General features: G+C 39.2%; 1 protein-coding gene across 1 annotated transcript; it reads left to right on the top strand.

Annotated features, from left to right (window-relative positions):
- Nucleotides 1-13,061: 13,061 nt before the first annotated feature.
- On the top strand, nucleotides 13,062-14,364 carry LOC125469880. The gene is made up of 2 exons (XM_048567935.1): nucleotides 13,062-14,193; nucleotides 14,345-14,364. The coding sequence occupies exons 1-2, from the start codon at nucleotides 13,062-13,064 to the stop codon at nucleotides 14,362-14,364; spliced, it is 1,152 nt and encodes a 383-aa protein (XP_048423892.1).
- The last annotated feature ends 1,449 nt before the right edge of the window (nucleotides 14,365-15,813 follow it).

A 15,813-nucleotide genomic window follows, 5' to 3' on the forward strand; every position in this document is an offset into this window, starting at 1 on the left:
CTTTTTCTTGCACACCCATTTGGGTGATATGATTTTCACATCTCTTCGCTTTAGCATGAGATTCCAAGCTTGCTTTAGCTTCACTGCAGTGACCTCTTCTCCCAACTTTGAGCCACTCAGGTTAAACTGCTTCTTCTTCTATAGCTACTTTGGCATATTTAGGATTTGGCTTTCGGATTCTTGTTGACCTCCTTAGTTGTGATTGTGGAGTTGATACTTTCACTTCACCAAGTCTTTCTTCTTTTGGTTGTTAATATACACCAGGTTGCCAAGGGTTTTAAGGTACCGCTTGCTTAACATCATCACCATCAAGTAAATCCTCATACTCATCAGGTCTCAATTGGATTCGAACAATTTGCTCACCTATCTTCTGCTGCAGCTTATCTTCAATCTCTCTCGAATTAGGCAATGCCTCTTTTGTTTAAGACCACCAAGAAAATGCTTCATCAAACACCACATCTCATGATGTGTAACATCTTCCAATCGTAGGATCACAACATTTCCACCCTTTTCTTTGGCTGTCGTATCCCATAAAGATACATCTGATTGCCTTCTTGTCGAACTTGCTACGTAAATGACTTGGAAAAAATACATAACACACACAGCCAAATACTCAAAAGTAACTAACTGTAGGTTTCATATCCCACAGTTTCCCAAAGGGTGAGACAAATTCTAACCTTGGTTGAGGAAGCCTGTTGATCACATGAGCTGCAGTTCTCATTGCTTCAGCCCAAAACCTTCCTGGTACATTCTTGGCATAGAGCATACTTCGACATATCTCTGCAAAATGTAGATTCTTTCTTTCCACTACGTCATTCTGTTGTGGTGTATTGGCACAGGTGAACTAGTGATGTATTCTACATTCTATTAAATACTAGGAAAACTTATTCGAGCTATATTCTCCTCCATTATCCGTGTGTATGCAACAGATCTTCATTCCCACTTCTCCTGCAACGGTCTCCTTAAACTCCTTAAATTTTGCAAATGTTTTAGATTTTTCTTTCATAAAGAAAATCCATACATACCTGAAGAAATCATCAATGAACGTCACCATGTATCACATCCCACTTATTGATGGTTGCTTAATGGGCCTGAACACATCGAAATGAACCAACTCTAATAGCCCTTTGCTTTAAACTTCGACTCTTCGTATGGTAGTTGATGTGCTTTACCATACGGCATTCTGCACAAACCATATATATTCCCACGTCAAGCTAAGGTAGCCCCTTAAGCATTGACTTCTTCATCATCACATTTAGCTTGTGATAGCTAACGTGACCCAATCTTATGTGCCATAAATCTGCTGTCTCGTTCTTTCTTGTCTTGTCTACGTATGCAATTTTTGCTGACATTATATAGACTGACTGCAGCTTCCGTCCCTCCATTATTGGCATCCCTAAGATCTTGAGGTGTCAATACAGCTTCACATCTCGTGGACCAAACAAGACATAATTTCCCAATGACGTCAGTTGAGGCATTAAAAGCAGATTTTTCTTCATACCTGGAACATGGTAGACATCTTGAAACGACACTTGGTTAGTGTTGTATCGAGGCACAATTTGTGTCTTACCAATATAAGCAATTGTTAACCTCGAGTCGTTAGCCATCACCACCAATCGACCTCCCTTGTACTCAGTCAAACTTTATAATTTTTTCTCATCATCTGTCATATGGTTTAAATAGCCTAAATCCACGATCCAATCATTCTGGCAGTCAATCGATTCTGGACTTGCTACTGTGAGAGCTAACTCTTGCTTCTCCAAAACAACGAATGCTTCAGCGTTCCATTCTTCCTTCAAGGCTAGAAACGCAACGACGTCCCAATCATCTTTAATTTTCTCCTTTGAGTTGGCGACATTACTCTCTGTGGACTTTTTAAACCAACAATCTTTCACCATGTGACCCTTCTTACCACAGTTGTAGTACTTTCCCTCAAACCTTTTATTATTCTGGGACTTACCATGATTTTCGTGATACTTTGGAGTTCCCCTTGGCCGAGAACTCCCTCCTCCTTGACGACCTCGCCTTATCACCATTTGTTTTAGATCCTCCACCAACACGTTGCTTGAAACTACCTTTACTTTTGGTGTAGAGCTCTTCCTCTTCACCTTTTAACGAGACCCCTCCCATTTGCTTTGCCAAAGCTTCTTGATTGGCAAGCAAATTTTCAAACTCAACAGATGATGGTTAGGTCGGCCATTTTTGTACAGCAACAATGAAGGCTTGATATTCGGGTCTCAATCCATGGATAATTATTCTTTTTATCCTGGATTCTACAATGGCAGCACTAGGATCTAATTCAGAAATTTCACGATAAGATGTCGATAAACAGTGGCATCTGGTAAGGGAGTTACAGAATGAGTAGAAAGTTGAGTTTTGACGCCAATGGGAGTTAAACATGGTTTGCATTTAAGCCTGTTGCCTCGCTTAAGAAATTCAAGTTGATACTTAATATGTGATAATTGTAGGCTAGTATCCAAATAGGAAACTTCAACTCCAAAAAAAAAATTTCATTTGCCCAAATCCTTCAGTTCAAACTCAAGTCCCAACATACGAATAAAGGACTGAATTAGTGAAGGAGAATTACCCATCAAAACAATATCGTCCACATAAAGAAGAAAGATGAAGATGGCTGAGCCATTATGAAAAGTAAACATGGAGGTGTCAATACGACTTTGAACGAAACCGGACTGTATGAGGAATGTACTGAGACGTTGGAACCATGCTCGTGGGGCTTGCTTAAGGCCATAAATTGCTTTATGCAATTTACAAACAAAATTTGGACAGCTGGGGTCAATAAATCTCAGGGGTTGCGTCAAGTACACCTCCTCCATTAGAGAATTATGGAGAAACATATTCTTCACGTCTAGTTGACGAAGAAGCCATCCAAAAGAAACCGCAAGACTCAACACTGTCCAGATTGTAGTAGGCTTGACCACAGGACTAAAAGTTTCAAGAAAAGTCTATTCCAACTTGTTGATGAAACCCCTTGGCGATGAGTCACACCTTGTACCGTTCAATCGAACCATCGGACTTACGTTTCAACTTGAAAACCCACTTATACCCAATGGTATTGGCATACAGCACAAGAGGTACGAAGGTCCAGGTGCCTTGTTTCAATAAGGCATTAAACTTGTCAACCATAGCCTACCGCTAATGTGGAGATTGCGATGCTTGGCTGAAGCATGTAGGCTCTTGATCACTGTCAATAAGAGTAGTGAACGCTACGGAAAGAGGATGTCGAGACACAAAGAACAAGCGTACTTTGGGCATAAAAATGCAGACTTGGAATGAGTCTGAGGACATGAGTGAAAGCCATGGAAGAAACTTGCACTGAAAGTAACTCATTACTAGTGGAAGCCACGAAAAGAACTTGCACTGCAGATAATACATTGCCTTCAAGTCATAAGATGGTTAACTTGAAGGCAATGTAGCCATTGTGGGAAGAGTGATAGGAGCAGAAGAAACAATGTCTGGAGTAGGTGTAGTAGATGACAATGACGTGGCACAAAAGGAAGGCATAAATGAAGAGGCAGTAGCAAGTATTGTGACATTTGGTACAAACTCCAAGTCTGGAGTGTGCACCGAAGTGGAGGGACTGAGTTGCTCGTAAGGAAACTCCTCCTCGTCAAAAATGACGTGTCTAGAAATGTACACTCAGCCAGTCGGTGGATGTAGACAACAATATCCCTTGTACTGAGCACTATATCCAATAAAAACATAAGATACCGATCTAGGTTGCAACTTGTTAGTTATATAATCACCAAGAAACAGAAAACAAACACAACCAAAAACACGAAGTGCCAAATAATCAGGGGTATGTCCAAATAAACATTGATAGGGAGACTTCCAAGCAAGAACAGAAGTAGGCAATCGATATATTATATAGATCGCAGTCGTGAAAGCCTCAACCCATAAATTGTGTGGAAGCTTTGCAGTGAGTAATAAAGTGCGACCAATCTCAAAAATATGGTGATGCTTGCATTAGGCAACGCCATTCTATTTTGGTGTATGTGGACATGAAAGTCGATGGTGGATCCCTAAGTCTTGAAAAAAGACCATTGTGGCTACTTCTATGGATGCTGGCGCAGGCCATCGTGAAGGAAATATTTGTGAAAACTAGTTCATTTGAGCAACATCAATGCATGTTATTAACAATTAAAAGGCAGAATCATGCTTGTATGCACTCAAAAACAAAACTTAACCCATGAAATTCAAAGCCTAATAGTTATGGTGAACCAAGACTCAACTCAAAACAAAGTGAGTTGAGAAATCTTATACCTTTGTTGATTCCTCTTTGCATAAGCAAAGGTGAATCACCCAATAGAGAGAGCCTTCATTCCTTACTTATTAGCTCCATGGATTTCTTGGAAGAGGATGGATGAATGGATTCTCCAAGTTCCCAAAATAGATAACCTCTAAGTCTCCACACCAAGGAGAGCATTGATGAAGAGATGAATGACCTAGAGGAAGTAAGATTGCTAACTAATTTCCTCTAGGGTGGCCGACCTCTTAGAGAGAAAATGAGAACTTGTGTTCTCTCTAATTTCCTCTAGGAAAACCTTAATGAGGAAAATGTTATAAAGTTTTTATTTAGTCCTTTCAATTAAGTGACAAAAGAACCAAAAAAACCCTTCATCCTCTAAAGTGACTGGCCTTAAGGGTTTATTGGGCTTTCAAGTTGTCATACAACTTGAGTTAATAGGCTTTACATTCAAATCCCATTGGGCTTTGCGGCCCAAAACTAACCCGAGGTCTATAACGAACATATTTGTTTGATTAATTAACATATTTAATTAATCCTAGCCTTAAATAGCTAAACCATTTAATTATCCTTACTTATCTTCGTTGTTTCTTCAATTTTTACCTTACTCGGTGTACGATCCAGTGGGCGATTAGGTTCCTTTTAGCGAGGCAGTGTGCAATTAGAACTCTTTAAATTGATTGTGAATTGAAACTTACTTTCAATTCTCCCTTTAGTGATTACTCACCTTTAGGATTACAATGCAATACGGTTTTTCTCTAATACAATACTCTTGACCACATAGTTTGGTTTGATAGTTTATTCATGTCTCCTATCCAATGTGATTCTCTTACTTATATGATTATCTTGAATGTGATTTGGAACGACTTCCTAAATCTCGTTCATACTCTGGCCAGAGATTCTTAATGATATCATAGAGTATTCTCCCTCAAACGATTTGAAGGTTAGAGATCCCTTGTTGCGCATTCATTTGCCTCCATGGCTAAGTGGCTTAACCCCAACTATGCCGTGGACACCCCATGATGGAGTGACTTTGTCATAGTCAAAGATCAAGGACCTAACCAGAAGACAACTATAATGCCTCAGGTCAAAGGACTACTTTGTATTATCTCAACCATGAGTTCTCATGTGACATGAGTATGAGAACTCCTCGTTGATCGTGTTCAGTGGACTCATTCTCTATTGAGCACCTACATGTTTGTCTTGGTGTCAATCACACCAATTACTCGATACCAGTCACTCTCTCAAAGAGAAGACATAGTACGTACTGATCTTAACGGACTGTCAATGCCCAATTGGCAATCCTATGATCATGAACGTTTAGGATATGTATACAAAAGAGAATGGTCTCATGAATCTAACTGCTTTAGATCACATTCTCCCAATTACATATTCTTTAGATTTATAGTTTAAGCATATGACATTTATATGAGACAGCTTTAAACAATAATCTTTGCCCTTTATAGTAAACTGGATTAGTTTAACATGTGAAATGTTCATAAAGTATCATTATATGATTGGCTTTAGGGTACATTTCCAATACATCATGCTCTATTTACACCAGGGCAGCCTGACCCATCCATGTCTGGATATTCGGAGTGCGTAGTTTACCCTTTCCCAAAGAGAGAGCAAGGTTGGTCCCTAGGGGGGATGCAATTCCTAGGATAAGTCTTTGATTGGGCATGATATTCAATGAGAGCTGAAGTAAAGAGTTGTTGCAAATACGCAACCAAGCCAAGTAATGAATGACTTCAGAAATCTTTATTGAAAAAAAAGAAGAAGGATATCGAACTTAGCTAGAAGGTAGAAACTGCATAACAACTGGATAGTCCTCGGCTTGCTAGGTACTGCTCGTCGAGCTGCTTGAGTCTTCGAGCTTTGTTTCGTCCAAGCAGTGTTTGGGGAGAAGTAGGAGGTCATGTGTAATACTACGCAGGTTGTAAGCATTCCATTGTTTATCAATCTCTTTATCATTCATGGTGGTGAGGGTGTAACTACCCTTGCCACCTGCTTTGCTAACTTTGTATGGACTTTCCCATATTGGATTCATATTTTTGGAGCCGTCTATTCGAGCAGTGATGAATGTTTTTCTTATGACTAGATCTCTAAGTTGAAACTACCAAATCTTTGCCCTTTTGTTGTAGCTGGAGAGGAGCTGCTGCCCGTAGGCTACAATGCGAGTGATGACCTTCTCACGTTCTTCCTCTGCCAGATCTAGATTAGTGGCCATCTTCTTTTTGTTCTACTCCAAAGTTAGCAGTATGGTGCTGATGCTCGGCATAATGACATTAGGAGGGATGATTGCTTCTAAACTAAATGCCAAGAAGAAAAAAGTTTCATCGGTTACTCGCCGTTTGGTTATGCAATAGGCCTATAAAACACCGGAAAGTTCGTCTGGCCATTTCCCCTGCTTGTCTGTGAGGGATTTCTTGAGGTAGTCTAGGATTATATTGTTGGATGCCTCTGTCTGCCCGTTGCCTTGGGGATATCTAGGCGCAGACATGTGTTACTTGATGCCATATTTTTTGAAGAACCTCACCAAGTATTTGCCCACGAATTGCAAGCCGTTGTCGGTGAAGATAGATTATGGAATGCCAAATCGACAAATGATGTTCCTCTATATTAAGTGCTCTATGTCTGATTAACTAGTGGTGGTCATAGGCTCTACTTCTACCCACTTGGTGAAGTGGTCGATAGCCATGATCATCATACCTCTGCCCCCAGTAACGGGCGTCATAGGCCCTACCAGGTCGATTGTCCATTACATGAATGGCCATGTGCTTGTCTGTGGGTGGAGTTCGCTAGTAGGCAGTGCAGGTACAGGCTTGAAATGTTGGTAGCTATCACATTTTTGAACAAATTCCTTAGCGTTTTGATGCACAGTGGCCCAGTAATAGCTAGCGTTGAAGACTTTCTATGCTAAGGATCAACTTCCTCAGTGGTTTCCACAAACTCCTTTGCAGATCAAGCTCAAAACTTTCAAGTCGTCTGGAGGTGCTAGGCAACAGAGATGTGGGCCTGAAAATGATCTTCAAACGAGAATGTTATTCCATATGTATTAGCGTGCCGCCTTTAATTGGAGCTTCCTAGCTTTTAATCTTTCTACAGGGAGTATCCCATTGACTAGATAGTCGATGATAAGGTCTTGCCAGCTTGAGGTTGTATTGACTTGTAACAACTCGACTACCGGTACTTCTTTTATGCTCGGCTTTCCCAAATACTCGATCGGGATGGAGCGTCTGAATTAGTAGTCTACAACGGAGCCTAATGCTGCCAGGGCGTCTATATGAGCGTTGTATGCCCATGGCATCTGTGTGAGGGTATAAGTCTAAAATGCCTCAAGCTACTTGAGTACCATCTTGAGGTATAATCCCATCCTTGGATGCTTTGCTACATACTCCCCGGCAGTTTGGCTAATGATAAGCTAAGAATCAGAATAGATTATGAGCTTCTTAACTGCCAAATCTTATGCCATTCGGCAGCCTGCCAATAAGGCCTCATACTCTTCGTCTTTGTTTAATGCCTTGAAACCTAGAGCGATTGCTTGTTCGAGCATTGAACCGTCTGGGGTGACGAGAACCAAACCTACTCCAGAACCTTTGTAGTTTGATGAACCAACTACGTTCAAGCGCTAAAAGTCCTTGTCGGCAAGGGTTGGTACGGCCAGGGTGTGCTCAGCTGCTTCGGGGCTGTCTTTTGGCTACGTTGTTGCGTCTGCTAAGTCGGGGTGAACTCCGTTATCAAGTCTGCCAAGGCTTGTGCATTTATCACCGTGCAGGGTCAGAAAACCAAGTCATGTTGGCCGAGTTCTAAAGCCTACTTCATCACTTGTTGAGAAGAGTCTGGACGATGTAGAATAGATCGTAAGGGATACTGAGTCATGACAACGACCATATACGCTTAAAAGTATGGTCTGAGCTTCCTAGGTGCAATAATTAGCGCCAAAATTAGCTTTTCAATCCTTGGGTATCTTATTCCCCATCGATGAGAGCTTTATAAGTGTAGAATACTGGCCCCCAACTCTTCTCGTATGAAGCCAAAACTTACTACTATGTTTAAGACTGCCAAGTAGATGTATAATTCCTCAACTACTTACGGCTTGGATAGTAGCAGAGGTGATGTCAAGTATCTTCAAGTCTTGAAATGTTTGCTCGCACTCATCATCCCACTTGTCTCTTTGTGCCTTCTTGATGGCTTTGAAAAAGGGCTTGCATTGATCAGTTGAGTGCGAGAGGAAGTGGTTTAGTACGGCTGCGCTCAGTCGTGAGCCGATTCTAGCCGTCTTCTCCAGCTGCTCGGGATCAAGAATGATGTATTCGGAGTCCTTTTCTGGCTTCCGTCCTTTTCCTTCTGTCGGCGTGTCTTCTTGAACGTCATCGTCTTGATCCGCCTGCTGTGGCTATTATTGGGTAGCAGGCTTATCTTTCTCAACCTCAATGAGAAATGGAGTAGCATGGGCTACCTAGTGTGTTTGTACAGCGAAGCATGTGGGTTTATTCACACGTGGTTCAACCCTGGGGGTTCCATGTCCAGCCCCTTATGCTGATGCCACCAGGTCTTGAGTTCCACTCCAGGTCAGCTCGTTCTTTTTCTCGTTTTTCTATTTTATTTGTTGTATTATATTTTTTGCTGTTTCGTTGTTTATTTTATATTTTGGTTCATTTCAGTATTTCTTTTATTTGTCTCGATTCGTTTATGTTTGTGTCTTAGGACTTTCTAGTAGTAAGGAGTAATTTTATTTTATTTTTATTTTTATTTGTTTCCACACTTTGAGGACAATGTGTGATTTAAGTTTGGGGGTGGGAAAGTAAACTTTAAGGTTTTTAATTTTTGAGTCAAATAAAAATTTTCATTCTTTTTAAGTTAATATCCATAGATTATTTTAAACGTTAGAACAAATGGACATGGTGAAGGTTAATCTTACACTAGAGTCTTTTCTATTTATCGTTACTTGGACACTAATTCATGAATTATACTTTGAAAATTTGCACATTCACACCAACATGGTTTGTGGGAAGTGAGATTGGAAAACTTACTTTTCGTCTAAGAAATTTTTAATTTTTGTTCTAAATAAAGTAAAGTTAGTTGTTATCAATAAAGTAATAATTGTTCCACCCGAGACTTTGCTTAGTAACAAGGCCAGTCCTGCCTGATCAACAATGATTCTCGCATCAAACAGTAGAGTCTTGGCATGGCGCAGGCTGGTTAATTGGTTTCGTAGCCTTTTTAGCTCGAGTTATTAAGTCCTTAGGGGTGTTCTACACCTAGTGCCCTAAAGCCTTTATGGTTTGGGAGTCATTGACCTAAAGCTCGCTACATGGGTTGGATCGAAAGCTTAATGGAACTAACATTACACAACCACTACTGTTACTAAAAAAAATTATGAAAAAAAAAAAAAAGAGAATTTGAAAAAGAAAAAAAATATGTGAAGTTAGTATGTGAAGTATGAATAAAGAGGACGAAAGGTAGGGGGTTTTAGTCGAGTCTCTTTAACCATGTTGGTTCACTTTACACCAAAAAAAGTTTATGAATTCTTTTCTAATTAATTCTAAATGACTTAGACTCTGTGGTGGGATTAGTTGGAACTTTTGGAAAGATGTTTTGATTTTTAACGTTTTCTATGGATTGTAACTTGAAGAGGAAAATTTTGTCTTAGTTGAGTTTTAATAAAGTTTTTTAGCTTGTTAGTTTTTATATTTGTTTTTGAGTTTTGTTTTGCTTGAGGACAAGCAAAAAGCTAAGTTTGGGGGTATTTGATGAGTTCATATTATACTATATATTTCACCCTAATCTTAGTATTAATTTATTGATTATTTTGGTAGAATTTTGATACTTTGTTATATATTCTCAATGTAGGACATGCGACTTCCTCTAGAGCAAAAAGTGATCAAACGGACGAATTTTAGAGTGATTCCAATTGGAGGATGTTCTTGATTCTTTCAAGATGATTGTATCAAAGTTTCAGATTTTTCTACCAAGCCGTTTGACCGTGGCAATGAAATAAATGCCCAACGCGCAGCTTTTCCAGATCGACGTTTCTGGACGTTTTGGGTATTTTGGAGGTCAAGATGACATATTTTGAGGAAGATTCCTTCTGAGGATTTGTAGGGGACGTCTCCAGCTTTCAAAAGAAACCTTTTGGGACCAAATCGGAGTTGATTTGTTCTATCAAAAGTCTAATTTTCTGAGAAGTCTGAATTTTAGTTCAAATAGGAAACCTTTAATTTCTGTTTTATTATTTTTATTATGTTTGCTAGTTTTATTCTAAGACCTTTTAGGGTTTTATTTTGTAGTAGTATAAATAAGACTTTTTAGCCATTAGGGTTGGGGCGAGGAGAGGAGGAAACACACAAGCCTTTGACAATTCAAGTTTATTTTATAGGTGTTTTCTATCCTTGTTCTTTATAATATTTTGTTTTATGATTGTCCATAACTAAGTTCTTTTGCTAGGGTGAAGCCTTGAACCTTAGCATGAATATGTGATTTTATTAATTTGCTTATGAATGGATGCATGCTTGTTTTGAATTATTAATCACCGCAATTAAAACTATCTAATTGTCTTAGTGATTCGCGACCATTAGGGTTTTTAGACAAGTAATTTGATGCAATTTCTGTTGGAACATCACCCTGAAATTGAGGAGGGTTTCTTGTGATTAGTAATTGTAAGTTCACTTAAGGTGAACATCACGCTCTTAAGGGTTGCATGGTTTTTCAAGGGGTTTTCACAAAGCTTAATGAGTCTTGCATGTTTATATTTGATCTGAACATCACATACGGGTTGCATGTTAGATATATGTTTTCGCTTAAACATCATGAGGAAAATATGTATTAGGAAAACTTAACCTTCAAAGCATGAATGTGGAAATTCATAAGTAGTTGGTAAAATTACGTAGGATTGTTAAAGGGACGGCGGAACCCTAGGCTTTTACAAATTGATTTTCTTTAAATTGTTCTCTAGTTAATTTCTTTAATTGTTTTATTTTAAAATTCGTTTTTATTATATTAAATTCTAAAATCAACATTTTCCAAACTTTGTTTTCAATAATTAATTAAGAGTTGGTTTTAAACACAAAGTATTCATTCAATCTCTGTGGAAAACGACTTTGCTTGAACTGCCATACTACGACAACCTTATACTCTTGCAAGTATTTTTAAGTGTTTTTATTCCTACTTTTGCAGGTAGTAAAAATCCTATCACAATACACCAAATGTTTATTGAAATGATCAGCATGCAAAAACAGCAACTAGGTAATAAACATCCGTTTACATCCCCCAAATAAAATAAAAACAATAAAAAGTTTAGTATACAGATTGAATTATTCATTGAAAAGGAATCAGCAACGACAATAGCAACTTGGTAAACTATATTCCCAAAACAGAAGTCTGCTCTTAACCCAGAGAAAAGGTCTACTATACATAGAAATGATTACTGAAAAGGAATGACAAAACTTAATTATGGGATTAGTAATTTTTTTAAAGCGCTTGTATGGGTTGGAGTTGTCGACAGGCATCTACATATATAGAAATCTAGAGCTAGAAAGATTGAAGAGGTCGAGATGCAACAAATACGTGAGACTGCTTCAGCTTGTTATGATAATCTCTCAGAGGATCTCCTTCCAGGAGTTGGACACAAACGGAAACGGGAAGTTGGAGTTTGAGGAATTTATAACTCTTTTCTACATCTTACTGGATTCCAAGGGGTCACTAACAGTATTACTTACTGAACTTCAGGTACACTGAAATTATATGCGTCTCTTTAATTAATAATCAGTAATATTTTGACTTAGGGAAATGATAATCATACACCATTTTCTTCTCTGGTTATCGGATTGAATAAATATCAAATGCATTGTTTGGTTATCATTTTCCTTTGACTTATATATAACTGTAAATATAGTTTCATACCAACTGAAAGCGTTTTATTGATGCAGTCCAATCAAGTTAGCCGATCTGGACCATCTAGATTTGTAAGTTTGCTCTTTCATTACTTATAATGTCATTCTCTATGCTTAAATCTCACATTTAAGTTTGAGAACCAATGGAACATATAAATATGTATAGTTGCATAGTAATTAGAGAGAATTTACTACTTCAGCAGGAAAAAAAATAGAAGTAGAAGATTTATTCTGATGGAGGTTATTGTTATTTCAGGACATTGTACTTAAAGCAATAAATGATTTCAATAGCTGTTGGGCCTTTGGAAGTGCTGTAGGTGCTGCAGCAGCTAGTTTTCTTTGCACCATTATGTGATCGATATCCTGTGTGCAGTCGTTGTTGAATTGTAATCTTGTCTTGGCCCAAAGATAATTGATCCGGCCCATACACAAAGAAAGATCCATGCACATGCTAGAGAATTCTAGCAAAGTTCAAGTTGGTGGAAGAGTCTAGAAGAATGGTGAGGATTCCACCAACATACAAGATTAGTGTAGATAATTCTAGCTTAGGAAGGTAGTGGAATTATCTAGATATCTCTAGCATGATGTTTTCATGCTTCTCCAAGGTTCCATCCATGCCTATAAAAGGAGAAGGCATCCACACCATTTGTAACAACCAAGATAGCAAGTAGCAAGAAGTGAGAGTGTCAAGTAAGAAATAAGAAGAAGCAACAAAGCTTCTAAGAGTGTTTGAGTGTTTCCTTTTGTACTAAGTTTGTGAGTGAATAAAACCTTGTGTAATACTTTGAGAATTATTTCTTTCTCTTGCCTATCAATTCCGCTGCGTTACATTCTTCTTTGTGAGATAAACATCTCCAAAGTAGTGAAGCATTTTTAAACCCCAACAAAGTGGTACCAGAGCTATGGCTAGCAATGCTATGGCAGCCTTCCAAGTTCCAGTGCTCGATAACAACTTCGATAATTGGAGTATCAAAATGAAGGCCCTTTTGGGTGCACACGATGTCTGGGAAGTTGTGGAGAAAGGCTACACTGAGCCAGAAGATGAAGCTACTCTGTCTCAATCCCAGAAGGAGAGTTTGAAAGATTCAAGAAAGAGAGACAAGAAGGCTCTCTACCTCATCTACCAAGCATTAGATGACAATGGCTTTGAGAAGGTCTCGAGTGCAACCTCTGCCAAGCAAGCATGGGAGAAGCTTCAAACCTCTTACAAAGGAGCCGAACAAGTGAAAAAGGTTCGTCTTCAAGTATTAAGAGGTGAGTTCGAATCTCTACAAATGAAAGGGTCTGAATCAATCTCTGATTATTTCTCAAGAGTCTTAGCCGTTTCCAATCAATTAAAAAGAAACGGAGAAAAGTTAGAAGATGTTAGAATTATGGAGAAGATACTACGCTCGTTGGACCCCAAGTTCGAGCACATTGTCGTGACGATTGAAGAAACTAAAAACTTGGAAGAAATTAGTATAGAGCAATTAATGGGTTCACTACAAGCATATGAAGAGAAACATAAGAAGAGGCAAGGGAATGATGAGCAGCTCCTTAAGACGCATGTTCAGCCAAAGAAGAAAGAAGCAAGCTTCGACAACAAGAGAAGCCGATACGGAAGAAGTCGTGGTCGAGGTCGCAGACGTGGACATGGGCGTGGATGTGGTTGGAACTTAAACAACCATAGCAACTACGAAAGAGGAGAAAGCTCAACAAAAGGTCGCGGAAGAGGACGCTCAAACTCGAGGTATGAAAAATCTCATGTTCAATGCTATAATTGTCAAAAGTTTGGGCATTATGCTTGGGAATGTAGAGCTCCAAACAGCAGACTTGATGAGAAGGTCAATTATGTGAAAGAAGAGAAAGAAGAGAATGGTGTTATGCTACTAGCATGCAAGAACAATGATGGAGACCAAGACTATACATGGTACCTTGACACCGGTGCCAGCAACCACATGTGCGGAAGAAGAAGCATCTTCGTAGAGCTCAATGAATCAGTGAGTGGCAACGTTTCTTTTGGAGATGAATCCAAAATACCCGTAAAAGGAAAAGGTAACATCCTTATTCCCTTGGAAAATGGCGGTCACCAATTAATTTCAAATGTCTACTACGTGCCCAATATGAAAAGCAACATTTTGAGTTTGGGTCAACTCTTAGAAAAAGGTTATGATTTTCATACGAAAAATTATATCCTTTTTCTTAGAGATGACAAAGGAAGATTAATTGCCAAGGCGAAAATGTCAAAGAATAGGATGTTTCCCATGAACATTCAAAATGATGTTGCAAAGTGTCTCAAGATATGTTACAAAGACATATCTTGGCTTTGGCATCTTCGTTTTGGGCATCTTAACTTTGGGGGATTGGAGTTATTATCCAAGAAGGAGATGGTGAGAGGCTTACCGTGTATCAGCCACCCTGATCAAGTTTGCGAAGGATGTTTACTTGGGAAACAGTTCAGGAAAAGCTTTCCAAAGGAGTCGACCACAAGAGCCCAGAAGCCACTCGAGCTCATTCACACCGATGTGTGCGGTCCAATAAAACCAAGTTCTTTGGGTAAAAATAATTATTTCCTTCTCTTCATTGATGATTTTTCAAGAAAAACCTGGGTGTATTTCTTGAAGCAGAAATCAGAAGTCTTTGGAGCATTCAAGAAGTTCAAAGCCGCTGTAGAAAATGAGAGTGGTTGCAAGATCAAAGCCATGAGATCTGATCGAGGAGGAGAATTCACTTCGAAGGAATTTCAAGAGTTTTGTGAAGCAAATGGAATTCGTCGACCTTTGACAGTTCCAAGATCCCCTCAACAAAATGGAGTGGCAGAAAGAAAAAATCGAACCATCCTCGACATGGCTCGAAGCATGCTCAAAAGCAAGAAATTGCCTAAGGAATTGTGGGCAGAACTTGTAGCATGTGCTGTCTACCTATCCAATCGGTCTCCAACAAGGAGTGTGTGGGGAAAAACTCCGCAAGAAGCATGGAGTGGAAGAAAACCAGGTATTTCTCATCTAAGAGTTTTTGGAAGCATAGCCCATGTACACGTACCAGACGAGAGGAGAACCAAACTCGACGACAAAAGTGAGAAGTTCATCTTCATCAGCTATGACACCAATTCAAAAGGCTATAAGCTGTATAATCCAAACAATAGGAAGACGGTGATCAGTCGAGACGTGATGTTCGATGAAGAAGGAGAATGGGATTTTGGCCCGCATGCAGGTGATCTTCACTTCTTTCCTCAATTTGAAGAAGAGAATGAACAAGGGATGATGGAGCAAGCAAGAGAAGTTCAACAAGAATCCACTACTCCACCTGCTTCACCAACATCAACCAATCATGGTAATTCATCAGCATCAGCATTGTCAAGTGGGAGTCTAAATGAAAGAGAAGTACCACGCATAAGAAGTATACGAGATCTTTATGAGGTAGCTGAAAGACTTGATAATCCTACACTTTTCTGTCTCTTTGCTGATTGTGAACCAGTCGACTTCCAAGAAGCAATGCAAGATACTAAGTGGAGGAAAGCAATGGATGAAGAAATTGAAGCAATCCAGAAGAATGATACATGGGAACTCACTGTTCTTCCAAAAGGACACAAAGCCATCGGAGTCAAGTGGGTGTACAAGACAAAGAAAAATGCCAATGGAGAGGTCGAAAGATACAAGGCAAGACTAGTGGCGA

The sequence above is a fragment of a genome, unplaced genomic scaffold, assembly GCF_019419815.1.
Source record: "Pyrus x bretschneideri cultivar Hongxiangsu unplaced genomic scaffold, Pyrus_bretschneideri_v1 Contig47, whole genome shotgun sequence".
Lineage (NCBI taxonomy): Eukaryota > Viridiplantae > Streptophyta > Magnoliopsida > Rosales > Rosaceae > Pyrus > Pyrus x bretschneideri.

Bases quoted from the DNA above. Each gene is read 5' to 3' on its own strand.
- LOC125469880 (XM_048567935.1), top strand. From the start codon at position 13,062: ATGGCTAGCAATGCTATGGCAGCCTTCCAAGTTCCAGTGCTCGATAAC. The intron at 14,194-14,344 runs GTAACATCCTTA...CCTTTTTCTTAG, and splicing joins AATACCCGTAAAAGGAAAAG to AGATGACAAAGGAAGATTAA.